This window comes from Hippopotamus amphibius, chromosome 8 (assembly GCF_030028045.1).
Source record: "Hippopotamus amphibius kiboko isolate mHipAmp2 chromosome 8, mHipAmp2.hap2, whole genome shotgun sequence".
Lineage (NCBI taxonomy): Eukaryota > Metazoa > Chordata > Mammalia > Artiodactyla > Hippopotamidae > Hippopotamus > Hippopotamus amphibius.
In genome coordinates this window covers 31,903,601-31,916,854 of record NC_080193.1, presented here as the reverse complement: position 1 = coordinate 31,916,854, position 13,254 = coordinate 31,903,601, and the positions used below count along the sequence as shown (strand labels likewise).

At 42.0% G+C, this 13,254-nt stretch overlaps 1 protein-coding gene across 4 annotated transcripts in view; it reads right to left on the bottom strand.

Annotated features, from left to right (window-relative positions):
- Positions 1–12,568, bottom strand: part of HERC2 (HECT and RLD domain containing E3 ubiquitin protein ligase 2) — a 232,287-nt gene extending 219,719 nt beyond the window's left edge. For 2 of the 4 annotated variants that reach the window (XM_057747097.1, XM_057747099.1), the window contains exons 1-3: positions 12,257–12,565; positions 11,778–11,880; positions 753–867 (exon numbers count right to left, since the gene is read on the bottom strand). In XM_057747097.1, the coding sequence (XP_057603080.1) occupies positions 753–867; positions 11,778–11,849 (187 nt within the window). In that variant the 5' untranslated portion in view covers positions 11,850–11,880; positions 12,257–12,565. Of the gene's footprint in view, positions 1–752; positions 868–11,777; positions 11,881–12,256 lie in introns of all 4 variants that reach the window. The other 2 variants (XM_057747100.1, XM_057747098.1) reach the window with 2 other exon arrangements.
- Between the last annotated feature and the right edge of the window lie 686 nt (positions 12,569–13,254).

Sequence of the window (13,254 nt, the reverse complement as noted above, 5' to 3'; positions counted from 1 at the left end):
TTTCAGGTGGACACTATCCCAATTCATTCCACAAAGAGAAAAGTTAACTACTTTCTAAAATAAAATTTTTATCCATCTTGATGCTTTTCAAATAGCGAGACTCACAAACTTCAGCCGTGCATCTCAAGTGGGGCTTTTCAGGTCTGGAGTGGGTAGAGGCATTCATTTTTTCTAAAGCCTAAACAGTGATTCTGATTCACAGCCAAAGTCAAGAACAACTGAATGACAGACTTTCATCGCGATTTCACAACTACAGTCCCAACAAGAGTGTTCACTGGTATTTCCCTGCACAGACAATAAGCTACAATCAAAGAAGGAGCCAAGTCCAGTCCACAGGCCAAAGGCTTCCAAAAAGTGTTCTATACACTCCCACTGGAAAGCCATACAGGAAAAACTTCAGGAATACTCAGCATTTCCACTCGACCCTGTAATAGCTGTAATTTATAGTTAGCCAAGGCAACATACATTACTTGAAGAAACATTAAGTGGAGTTCCTATAAGCTGAAAACAGGACCGCAAAGGCAGGACACCACCATGAGGCAGTGCTGCCATGGCAAGGCCTTCAGTGTGCATAGAACAGTGAAGTCCAGGAAGCTCCTAATATTAGCTATCACTAAGACGTCTCCAAAGTGAAAAAAAACTTCAGTTATAGTCAAGCACCCTTCTGTTCCTATAGCACATTCCAAAATGTCTAGAAAATGCAAATTATAAAGGTCTTTACAAAATGAAAAATACTAGTTAAAAGCCCTTACCTTTTCTAGGAGGAAGCTCTCCATTCTGTGTTAATTCTGACCCAGTGTATACAATTTCTCCATCTTTAACCATTTCATTCCACAGACCACAGAGTCCATCTCTCGTGAAGGCAAGCTGGCAATGACAGATAAAGTAAGCTCACAGAGTAATCACACTCACAATGCAATTCTTAAATATAACATGAAAAACTCTCATCCACTCAACATTTAATGAAAACTGTCCCAGGAAATAGTTAAGCAAAAAAGGCACCACGCATAATAGTTCATATACCATGCTAAGTTTCGCTTAAGATACAAGAAAAAAGACACGGAGGTGCTCTGGAAGATAAACCAGACCCAAATAACGTGATCACTGATGGGGAGACAGGAAGGGGAACGTGGGTACAAGGCAGCAGAGGTGAATTCCAAAGGCAAGATTTTGAGTACACACTTACTTCTAAAATGTATAAATGATTTCCATTTTCAAAAAGTAAAATTAAACCATAAAGAGCAAAACTTACAACTGGTAACATGCAAACTAATCTAGTTATCAAAAGGAAAAGTACACTAGACCCCTAAACAACTTGGGGGTGAATTCAAATATAACTTTTACAGTCAGCCCTTTATACACATGGTTCCTCCACACCCCCAGACTCAACCAGCCACAGATCGTAAGTACTTTAGATTCACTACTGAGACACAGCCACGGATACATGGACCCCCGCAGTTCACACCCATACTGTTCAGGGTCAACTGTACTTCAAGGGCCTTTTTAACTACACATCTTTAGTCGGATGTACTTTAAGGGAAAAGGAAACCTTAAACCTTACTAATTGGTCTCATTCATAACCATAATATTGACATTAAAATCTTTAAACTATTTCATGTATATATATTGTGTGATAAAGCAATGTTAATATAATAAAATGTATGTTTATGATAAGAATGTTAGTATGATTAGAAACTAAGGTTTTAAGTTTAAAAGATAAAATCAAGGAAGTTTTTAAAAACAATTTGAATTGGAAATCTAAATATGAATTTATATTTAAATATATCTGCTTGCACTGTCTTTGGAAAAGACCTAAAAGCAATAGCACTCTGAGAGCAGTGAGTACACCCAGCACCCAGATGCTGGTTTCCAAGTACCAGGTCCCACGAAACGAAAGCTGGGCTCTAGGAAAAAAGGCTGAATCAAGGGCCAGGGCAGAAAGGTAAGCCTGGAATATCTTACGTGTGCACCAGAAAAGATGCTCAAAGCCTGGTGAGGACTCCCCCACTAGCCAAATTTAGAATAATTTTGAACATCAAAATACATAATAACTATATTGTACTGAAAAACTAAATCAAAACACAAGTCCATAGTGATATTCAAAGACAAAACAAAAATGCTCACAAAAATGCTCTTGGTTGTCAGTATTTGGGAGTCAGAAAAGGTTTCCCAGAGCAAGCAGTCACTGAAGGGCGGTGGCGTGGTGAACACCAGAGAAGGCATCTGCCCTGAAAACTGCAGGTGCAACAGAAACCCTTTTCTCAGACCCTTTACACTACAGCAGACACGTGTTTGCCCATCTCTCAATGGAAGGCCAGGGCCTCTTCTTTGTTCACAAGTCCACTAGCTTGTCCCGTCATCAACCCAGCACTCACCACGCTCAGGGAGCAGCCACTATTTCCAGACTCAGCTTCTTAAATGCAGCAAGAATTGAAGGGCACTTTGTGAGTAATCTCAGTATACAATTCCTTTAGACTTTCAAGACCTTTCCCTCAATCCATTACAGTTCTCTCCCACCTAATCTGTATAAGTAATTTTTTTAGCATCTCACTTTTATCCAAACAATGTGTAGTAGGCAAATCTAAGACACCCTTAAGATCCTTGCCCCCTGGTGCACACACACCTTGTGTAACCCTCTCTCTGAGTATGGGCAGGACCTGTGAATATAGGACAGGACATCACACCTGTGACTAAGCTTTGTTTCCTTCTGTGGCAAAGGTGAAGGGATTTCTCATATATAATTAAGGTCTCACATCACTGATTTCTAGTTAATCAAAAGGAAGATTATCCTAGGGCCCTGTCAGGTAAAAGCCCTCAAGAAGTGGGGCCACCCAGAAGAGACACTCTCCCAGCCACTGCCATGAGCTGCCTATGGAGAGGGGCATCTCCTAGGAGCCCACAACTCAGTCCCACAGACCCAACAAACCAAATTCTGCCAACAAGGACCCTGATGAGACTCCGGGGGGAAAGCGGATTGATCAGCACCCTGACTGACTGCAGTCTGTGAGTTCTGAAGCAGAAGACCCAGCTAGCTGGGTCCTTGTTGGCCCCACATGTGTGTGCTCCAGCAGTTACATGCCAACTTTAGGCACTCCAGGGAATAAATGATCACACCTCCAGTCATAACGCAGTGTCAGGGCAGTGGAGGAGGACAGAGGAAGAAACCAGAAACAGAGAAAATAACTTAGCAGGCCTCTGCCAAGAGCTCCCAAAAAAAGGATGAGAGCCTAAGCCAAGACTGCAAGAGTATTTAAGACATTTCAGATCAAATGGGACAGAACATATATGAAAAGTGAAAAACAAAGTCGGGAACAGAATGAGAATGAGAAAGAATTAGTTTTAACCACTGAGATTTGCAGCAACTACTGAACATAAACATGGAGATCCTTTCCCTATGCACGCACACACACATACACACATACACACACTCATACAGACACACAGTGAATGTGTACTGCAAATACACATTCAGATCTTAGCAGAGTGTTCAGGGCTAGAGATTCAAATCCGGGAGTCGTCAGCAAACAGGCTGCAGACCTGCAGAAGATGCTGACACCCATGGAGGAAGCGTGGACCAGCCCCGACTGCCCACTAGGATTACCCTAGGGTGGCTGGGGATGAAACGTTTATTAAAGGATAAGCCAAGGAAGAAGCCCAGTCTCCATGTAAACAGGAACTATCACTATCACCCATTCATCACCACTTGGGTAGTGCTGGGAAGGATGAGGGTAGGACAGAAGCTGTGTGGAAGGTAGACACGGGGTGTCTGGAGGGATTCTCGCTGCAGAAGCCTACTAGGAACTGGGGACATGAACTCAAGTAACCACCACTCAAACTACAATGGTTTGGGCATCTGAAAGGATTTAAGGAAGGAGAAACATTGCTAAGGCAACAAAGCAAACTTCCATGGAGGAGAGCTTGAAAGAGCTAGACTCAGAAGGCAGGGGTGAAGCCTCTGGGAGAGCATTCCAAGGCACTGGGAGGGAAGCACAGGATCCCAAGCAGAAAGAAGCTGGGAAAACTGGGAAATAATCATGGCACTGGAAGAAGAGCCTGCACAAGCAATAACAGTCACTTCAATTTGTCAGTTTAGGAGTATTTGTACAACAGTCTATGAATAGCTTGTCTTTATTAGTAGCTAATGTACATAAATGTTCCCAATGGGTGACAATATAGATCTTAAATTTTAACTTTTTTCAGAATCCAGATGCCTCTAATTAGTATTATTCAGTCTTAGTACCCTTTTCCAATTTGCTCCTACATTCTTACCTCTAAAATTACATAGCAGGTAAAGGCATTTTCATCCTGAAAAGAAGCCAACAAGCGGGGTAGTAACAGGCCCAGTTTTGAGTAACTAAAACTTAGAGGTTCAAATAGCTGACCAAGATCACACAACACCAAGGCTGTCCTAGTTTGCAGGGAGCTTGTCCTCGTCTCACCAACACCACCACGTGCACCAATACGCGTGGTAAGGACGCCTGGGTAAACCATCGCAGGTGCTACTAACACCTGAAAACCAAACAGAATGCGGCAGGCAGACCCTTAAGGTATCTATTAAAATGACTACTTCAGAACTGTGTAATTACACAATACAATCCAAAACAGAATACGCCAAATGAAATAAATGGCATTTTGATTAACTTATAGGTTAGAAAATGTTTATTTCTTCTATCTTCAAAATATGCCTGAAATGTTATCTCTTCAAATATTTGCAGATGACTGAAGTAAAGATACCTGGCTTTTTTTCTTAGCCTTGCAAAAAATTACTTTCTAAGCACCTACCAATTCCAAAAAAATTTAAGAACACGTTTCTAGAACAACTGGAAAGGTCAGAAAGAAACCTAAAGTCCACCTGTTTGAAGACATCCAGGCAACAAGAAGAGGAGGACAGCCCAGGGAGCCGAAGGCTGCTTCCCTAGAGGCACCTGCCAATTCTGCAAGCAGGGCTGAGACTAAGCAGAGCTCAGTGGAGCTGCTGAGAGAGGCTGGAACCATGGTCCTCACAGGTGAGAGGCCTGGAAAACATGCCATGCTCTGAGCAGAACCACGAAGGGCCACACACACAGAAGCAAGGCTGAGGTGCGAGCAGATTGGCAGGAGCCCAGTTTTGAACCATCACAGTTCCCTGCTGCTCTGCAGGAACCTAGGGTCACTGGTGCTACTAGTTCCACAGAGCCTCTCTGGAGTAACACGGTGTTAGCCAGTGCCCCAGATAATCACAACAATTTTTCATATACAATACCTAGAACTCAAACAAAAACAATAATGGGTAAGATAAGACCACATGACTGAAAAATGAAAAAAATGGAAGACAGCATAAACAAATCAAGAGCAGATCCAGAAAACAGAAACACAGATATGGACTTTGCCCTAAAAAGGAAAGCCCAGAGTAATGGATTAAAGTGCGGACACTTTCTCTGGACAGGCAGAGGGGGAGGCAAGACAAGGAAGCACAGGAAGCAAATGATGCAGAAAGTCAATACGGGGGTCAGTAAATTAAGGCCTGGCCCACGACCTAATTTTATATGGCCCTCAAGCTAAGAGTGGCTTTTACATTTTTCAGTGATCAAAAAATAATCAAGAAAAGAAAAATATTTCATGACACCTGACAATTATGAGATTCAAACATCGGTATCCATAAAGTTTCCTGAGCCTACCAATATGCACTTGTTTTACATATTGTCTGCAGCTGCTTGTCATTCAGATGACAACAGCGGAGGTGAGCAGTTGTTACAGAGAACGTATGGCCCACAGAAGTGTTTACCATCTGGCCCTTTACAGAAGAATTTTGCTGACTCCCGTTTTCCTGCACCGGCCCCCCACTCCTTGGTGCGCTGCAGACACACTCACTAGGCATGTGGGGCTCTTGGCCAAGGTTTGCAAGGAGAAGCCATAGAACCGTCCAAGGAGGGGAAGAAAGCAGGTATTAAAATACCCAGTTCCCTTATCTCTCCTTACCAAGTGATGTTCACCCCATGGAAAGGGAGCTCCTGCTCTCCCCCACCTTCCACACTATGTCACCTACAACACCATGGCAGGCAGTTGGGAAGCCATAACCTAAACCCTGTTGTGTAACATTACACCTAAGACTAGGAGTAGAAAGGAGGCCCACAGGCAAGCTGGAGTATCAACCCAGAGGAAATGGCAGATGCAGTTGAGGAAGCCAGAGAGGCTGCACAAGGTCTGATGTGTTCAAGCAATTAAAAGATCACATTAACAATTTCAACAGAGGACTGGAAACTATAGAAAAGTACCTAATGTGGCAGTTAGGCAAACTGCCAGAACACTTCATACTAAACACTTAAAACAGATGCATTTTACTAAATATAATTATAAAATGAATTCAATAAAATGCATTCAAACAAAAATGTAGAAATTCTAAAACCAAAAAATACAATATCTAAAATTAAGAAGTTAATAAATGAGATTAAAAGCAAATTGGGAAGGCCTGTGCTTCCACCTGTGAAGATTTAACTTCTTTAGGAATTACCTCTTTGGTAGAAAACCAGACAGAGTATATCAAACAGCTGTTTTCCAACACTGGCCAACAAACAGCCCAGAACTGTGATCCCTGAGAAGGGCAACAAATGAAGTAAGGGCTACAACTTCCCAAGCTTAATGCCTAGAAGCAGCTTCCAGGCTGCAACACAGGAAAGGGGAACCCAAATAGACCCCAGAGGTCTTGCTGAATGGAGGAGACAGATCAGCTATAAGTAGGTCAAAATGACAAGAATACAGCAGAGGAAGTTAGCTGCAGAGAGACATCTCTGGAGATGAGCAGAGGGGACCCCTTGAGACTCTGGCTGAGAGCTGATCTGGGTATGGGTTGAGAACACTACCAAGGCTGGGGAAAGATGCACTAAAAAGGAGTAGGCAGAACCCCCATGTTTTACAGCCTGGGAAAAGCTGGTGTTTCCACCAACCAGAACAGAAAGATCTCCTAACACACCAAGCATTAGACAAAGTTTCAAGGACATTGCCTTAATGAGGCAGATAAATTAGCCCAAGATTAAAAGCTGTGCTAGATCAGCCCAAACAAACCTTAGGATCAATCTTTGAAAAGACCAAATTGATCCCAAGTAACTTACATGCATGCCAGACAAAACTAATGCCCTGTAAAAGAATAAAACAAAATCTAGCACAAAATAACAGAGTATTTATAATGTCCGACATTCAATAAAGAATTACCAGGCATGCAAGACGCCCCATAACCAGAGCAATGAATCAACAGATAATGATAAAATCAATCAATCGAAATAAATGCAGAAATGAGAGAGACGATGGAATTATCAGACAAGAATGTTAAAAGCTCTATGACAGATACATTCCATACACTGACAGGGAGGAAAACAGGAACATGAGGATAAGTGAACTGGAAGATATAAAAGGACTGGAATGGAACCTCTAGAGATGAAAAATGCAAGACCTAAAGTGAAAACTTCAATGCATAGGACACTGCAGAACAGTTCTACTATAATCTACCATGTCTAAGCATATAGCTGTCAGGTTACGGCTCTCTCCCTTTTAAAACTCACTCACTCTGAGTTCTATCCATAACTATAGGTTTAATGCCCACTGCCAGTCCTGTCAATCTACAGTCATTCAGTCATCTAAGGGTCCTTCTCTATTCAATTCCTCAGGAAGGGCTCAAGGAAACAAAATTTTCTGAGTTTCTGTTCATTGATAAACGTGTGTCCTTTTCACCTGAAAAGTCAGTTTTGCTAGAACATAAAATCTTTGGCTCACCTTTTCTTTTCTTGGGTGCCATGAATATGTTACTCTGCTTTCTTCTACGTAAGGCCTTATTGTCAAGTCTGATGATAAACTCATTTTCTTTCTTTTACAATAATTATTAGTCTTTTCCAAGAACCAAAGCTAAAAGTTAGTTCTTTAAATAAAAAAGACTAACAAAATATATAAACCCCTGACAACATAGATCCAAAATACAGAAGAGATACAAACACCCAAAATCATGAATAAAAAAATGAACAATGCTACCTTTTCTACAGACATGAAAGGCATCACAAGAAGTCATTATGAAAATCAATCAAGGGACTTCCCTGGTGGTCCAGTGGTAAAAAAATCCATCCTGCAATGCAGGGGACGTGGATTTGATCCCTGGTCGGGGAAGTAAGATCCCACATGCCACAGGGCAACTAAGCCCACAACAACTACTACAGAGCCCACGCGCCCTGGAGCCCCCACACAACTAGAGAAGAGAAAACCCACACACCACAACTGGAGAGAAGCCCACATGCTGCAGTGAAGAGCCTGTGCGCCACAAGAAAAGATCCTGCATGCTGCAACGAAGACCCGACACAGCCAAAAATGAAAGAGAGAGAGGGAAAGAGAGAGAGAGGAAGAGAGGAAGGAAGGAAGGGAGGGAGGGAGAGCAGGAGGGAGGAAGGGAGGGAGAAAATCAATCAAGTTACCTGTATTTACAACATTCTTTTATTTCTACGTACCACCTATCAACTGGAAAATCTGAGATTAGAATTTACGGAGAGGTTCATGTTTACATTTTTTAACCTACTGACACTTTTCTAAGCATAAAGTGACAATATACACACTTAACAACTTTAAGTTTAATTTTAAAAGCTTTTATGTTGAATCATTTTAAATTGATGACTAGAAGAAAAGAAAATTTCAATCTGAGTCGAATTACTGATATACTCAACAACTTTGATCGGCCTCAAAGACATTATACCAAGTGAACAAAGCCAATTTCAAAAGGTCACATACCATACAACATTCTCAAAATGACAACATTATAGAGATAGTGAAGAGATTAGTGACTGCCAGGGGTGAGAGATGGTAGATGGAGCTGAGTGTGACCACAAACAGACAGCAGGAGGGAGAGCTTTGTGGCACTAGAATACCTCTGGATCTTAACTCTGTGGTGGTTACATGAATAGACACATGTGATAAAATGGTACAGAACTATGTACACACTGTACCAGTGTCAATTTCCTGGTTTTAATATTGTACTATAGTTACCTAAGATTATACCACTGGGGGAGTCTGGGAGAAGAGTATACAATGACCTCTCTACCTTCTTTGCAACTTCCTATGAGTCTATTATTATTTCAAAATAAGAAGTTTTAAAAATTACTTCATACATATCTAATTTCATGTTCTACTTCAAAGAACCCAAAAATAGAAACTGCAGGAGATTCATCTGAGTACAGCTTATGCATGAAAGAACAGGATAACACCATTCTTGGACCCATGCTCAAAGACACACCCTTAACCTTACATCAAGACTAGCAAGAGACTTCCCTGGTGGTCCAGTGGTTAAGACTCCGTGCTTCCACTGCAGGGGGCACGGTTTCTATCCCCTGCAGGGAACTAAGATCCCACATGCCGCGTGGCATGGCCAAAAGGGGAAAAAAAAAACAAACTGGCAAATAAATATGCGTGTACATTTTAAAAATAAAAAGTTTTTACGGTATTATGTACTAGTTTAATAGTTCTTTTGCTTAATTGACTCTTTAGTTCACCAAAAAAAAACTACCAATCACATCAAACAGAAGGACTTTTACTGTCAATATGAAAATGGTACTGGTAGCAATTATGTAGCTAACACTTCTTAGTTCTGTATTTGTTGCCTCCTCAAGAGAGTTGTGAAGGAAAACATGGCGATTCAAGGGACTCCACACAACAACCAGGAAAGAGTACTGAAGAAGTACAAAGCATTACATATGTAAAAACCAGATATATGCTTGCCATGTAACGGATGCTCCATTAGAGGCAGCGGGTTGCAAGGTCCCAGGCCTGAGGCATCTAAACATCACTAACCAAGAAGTCTAGGATTGGGGTCTATACTGTCTGCAATAGACACATATTAAAACCTTTCACAATCTCCAAAACTTTTATCTTTCTAAAGCCACCAAAAACTTCAAGGGCATTTCATAGCAAAAGAAAAACAGATTAGCTAAATCTTCTGGCTAAGAAATATGTTTCTACCTCACGTATCATTCCTCAACCAGGTGTCTATCCTGCTCCCAACACAAAAGCTCTACCTAAGGGGTGGGACACTTCCCACTGCAGAGGGGAGAGACATCCCCAACAAGACAAGGGTAAAATCTATCCGCACAGGCCTGCATCCACAACATGTGTTTTCAGGAAGGATTCCGAAGAATAAACTACATCTGAGTTATTCCTTAGGGCAAAACAACAATATTTATTCCTCACATTTAATAAGCAATGCTGGGAAATTGTATAAACTAAGTTCAGCAATCACTTTTTTCACACTAGTTTCACATTTTTCCTCTATCCAAAACTTAGGTCTCTTCACTTATTCCTAGGAGCCTGGAAGTCTTCTGAATAGTACTCAGATCTCTAAGAAGGACGAAGCACTGTATGTTACACTAAATAACTCAAAAATAAAATGATAATCACTCTAAGGCATAAGTGGTGTTTCTTTTTATGTATATCTGCCTGACCCAGTGTATGCACTCAACTCAGCATTAAACTGGTGTTAGATCAAGCTGCTAAAATTCATATTTAGCAGCTATTCAATTATGATTATTGAGGAAAAAAAAACTTCATCAGGTAAAGTTCTTTACTTCAATAAATTTTGTAAAATATATAAACGCTAATAAAAAACAATTCTTAAAATCAGTTTGCCGGAATCTCAAGATTTCAAAAATTAGAAATTATTCATCTCTCACCTCCCCCAACCCTGTTTTAAAAAAAAAAAACATAAAGTAATTGCTAAATAAAGGCAATTTTTAAACAAACAAACAACCAAAGTCAATACTATGCCAACTCTTAACCCAACTCTTCTTTTCTCCTTATCTAACATTACGCCATTAAAAACAATTCTATCATCCACAGCACAGTTCTTAACACTTGGCTCTTAAACCGACTGGGACTCAGCACTTAAAAAAAAATTAGGAGGGGCAATAATGCTTCACTACAAGTATCTAAGATCAACTGCTTACAGAATATATGACTTGCATCATATACAATGTGTAAGACTATTTAAACAAGATTAGGATTACTTGAGAAATACTTAAAATGGTTAACCTCAGGGAAGAGGTAAAAACAGTTACACTACAAAATATTTCATCCATTTCTTTCTGAGGGCAATAGGGAGTTACAAAAGCAGTTTTTCCATTTGCAAACAAAACTAACTTGGGATAAAGAACAGACTATAGAAACATCACTATTCTTTATTTGATAACTTCTGAACAAGCTTGCAATTACCTTAAAACAAAATATTAAGAGAGTCTAAGGCTAACATTTTGTTTCCACATGTTCTTGATGCGAAAACCCAAGCACTCCTCTTAATAACACCAGTAACAATTACAAAACAAACGGCTCAACTGAACTTTTGTCTCTCCAGGAACACAAACACAGTATCCCATAAAAATGAGTGAGTTTCTGAAGGACATAATAAGTAACTGCAGGTCACTTCTCCCCCACATAATTAACTGAACATCTCAAAAAGTATCACTAAACAGTCACCAAGATATGGCTAAGAACGATACAGACCTCTTAAAAAATAACAGAAAACATTTTTGCATAACTGTATCTCAGGTTACCTGCACTTATAAATAACTGTAATTAAAATATAGCCACACGCTATATAAAAAGAGCAATAAAAATTGATACAATAAAAGGTACATTTTAAGTTATAGAAAATAAACTTGCTTCTCTAATATGGCAAGATCCTATCTGCATGCCCGTATATATCCTAAATAAACGGTTAACCAGAAATTTAACTATGAAGGCAGAAAAACACCAGGAAAAAGGAATGTCAAAAAGCCCACCTGTATATCTGTTTTCAACCATTTGGAGTCAAGTCGAGCCTGAGCAGCCAAGCAGAAAGAATCAGAAGGCATCTTTCCCCCGATATTCTCCCAGCCGTCAAACCTGCAAGTAAAACAGAAATGTTGAAGACCTAAACCTTTTCAGAATTTTACAAAAACCCTACCGCAAGGTTTAATGCGGCAAATAGAGAGAACAGAAAGGAGGGAGAGGAGAAGCTCTGGGGGAGGGGCGTAAGAGGAGGAGAGAGGGAAAGAGAAAGATGGAGCGAGGAAAGAAACAGCCTACTTCCAGCCCAGGTAAGGGTCACACCCAGGATTCTCCCGGATCTGTACTACGTTGGCGAGACCTTGAGGATGGACGGTCACAAGACCAAATCACAATGTCATCCCCTTCCCTTAAATCCAGAAGGTAAACACACAGACTGCAGGAAGCCCACATCTCAACGGCAAATGACACCAGCATGCATCCTCCGCTTTACCTCGGACCAGCAACTGGTGCGTGAAATAAATTGATCAAAATTCACGTCTGCAGAAAAATCCAAAACAACAGTCACTTGGAAATAAAAAGACAGCCCGAGATGCGCGCCGCGGGCGGTCCGCACAGGCCCGGGCCCGGCGGCTGCGCCAACGCCCGCCGTGCCCAGGCTTGGCCCGGCCCCGGCCCGCACCGCCCCAGCGGCCGGCCGCCCTGCCGCCCCGCCGCCCCTGGAGGACGGAGACCGGACGGCAGAGGCCCCGCTGCCTGGCTCCGGCGCGTGCGAACACAGCCCCAGCAGCCACTGGCTCCGCTGGCGCTCGCAACCCGGGTGCCTCCCGAGACCGGAGGGAGAGCCGTCGCGGACGGCCCCCCCGGTCCAGCCAATCGCATCGAGGCATCTCCGCGGGCCCAGCCAATGGAGAAGAGGATCCTCCTCGCCCCTCCTCCCGACTCTCCAGTTTCCTTCAATCCGGCTCCTCTTCCTCCTTGAGCTCACCCCCTTGCGGTCGAGACCAACCGAAGTCGGAGAGAGGCGGGATTTCCGGCGCACGCACGCGCTCCTGACCCGCACTTCGCACCGCGCTCTCAGAGAGCCAACTGGTGAGGAGAAACTGGATGGTTACAGGATGGTGCGACTTGGGCGGGCGCCAGGGCTGCAGGTGAAGCTGGCTGGGGTCTGCAAGAGCCTCTTCCTGCCTGTGCCACTGAATGCAACTAAAACCTTGCGCAGAATACGTGGAGCAACTGGTAGTAGGGGAATCAGAGAAGGAAATGAGAGCTTTCCACTGAACCAGTAGCCAGAAAACAGTTCTTAAGAAATTTAAAACAAAGTCATACAAAGTATGTTCTCTGATCATAATAGAATTAACTACGAATCATTAAGAGATACAGGACAATCTCCAAACACTTGGAAGTTAATACACTTCTAGATAATCCATGCGTCAAAGAAGAAATCTCAAAGGAAAAGAACTATTTTGAATTGAACAAAATTAAAATACA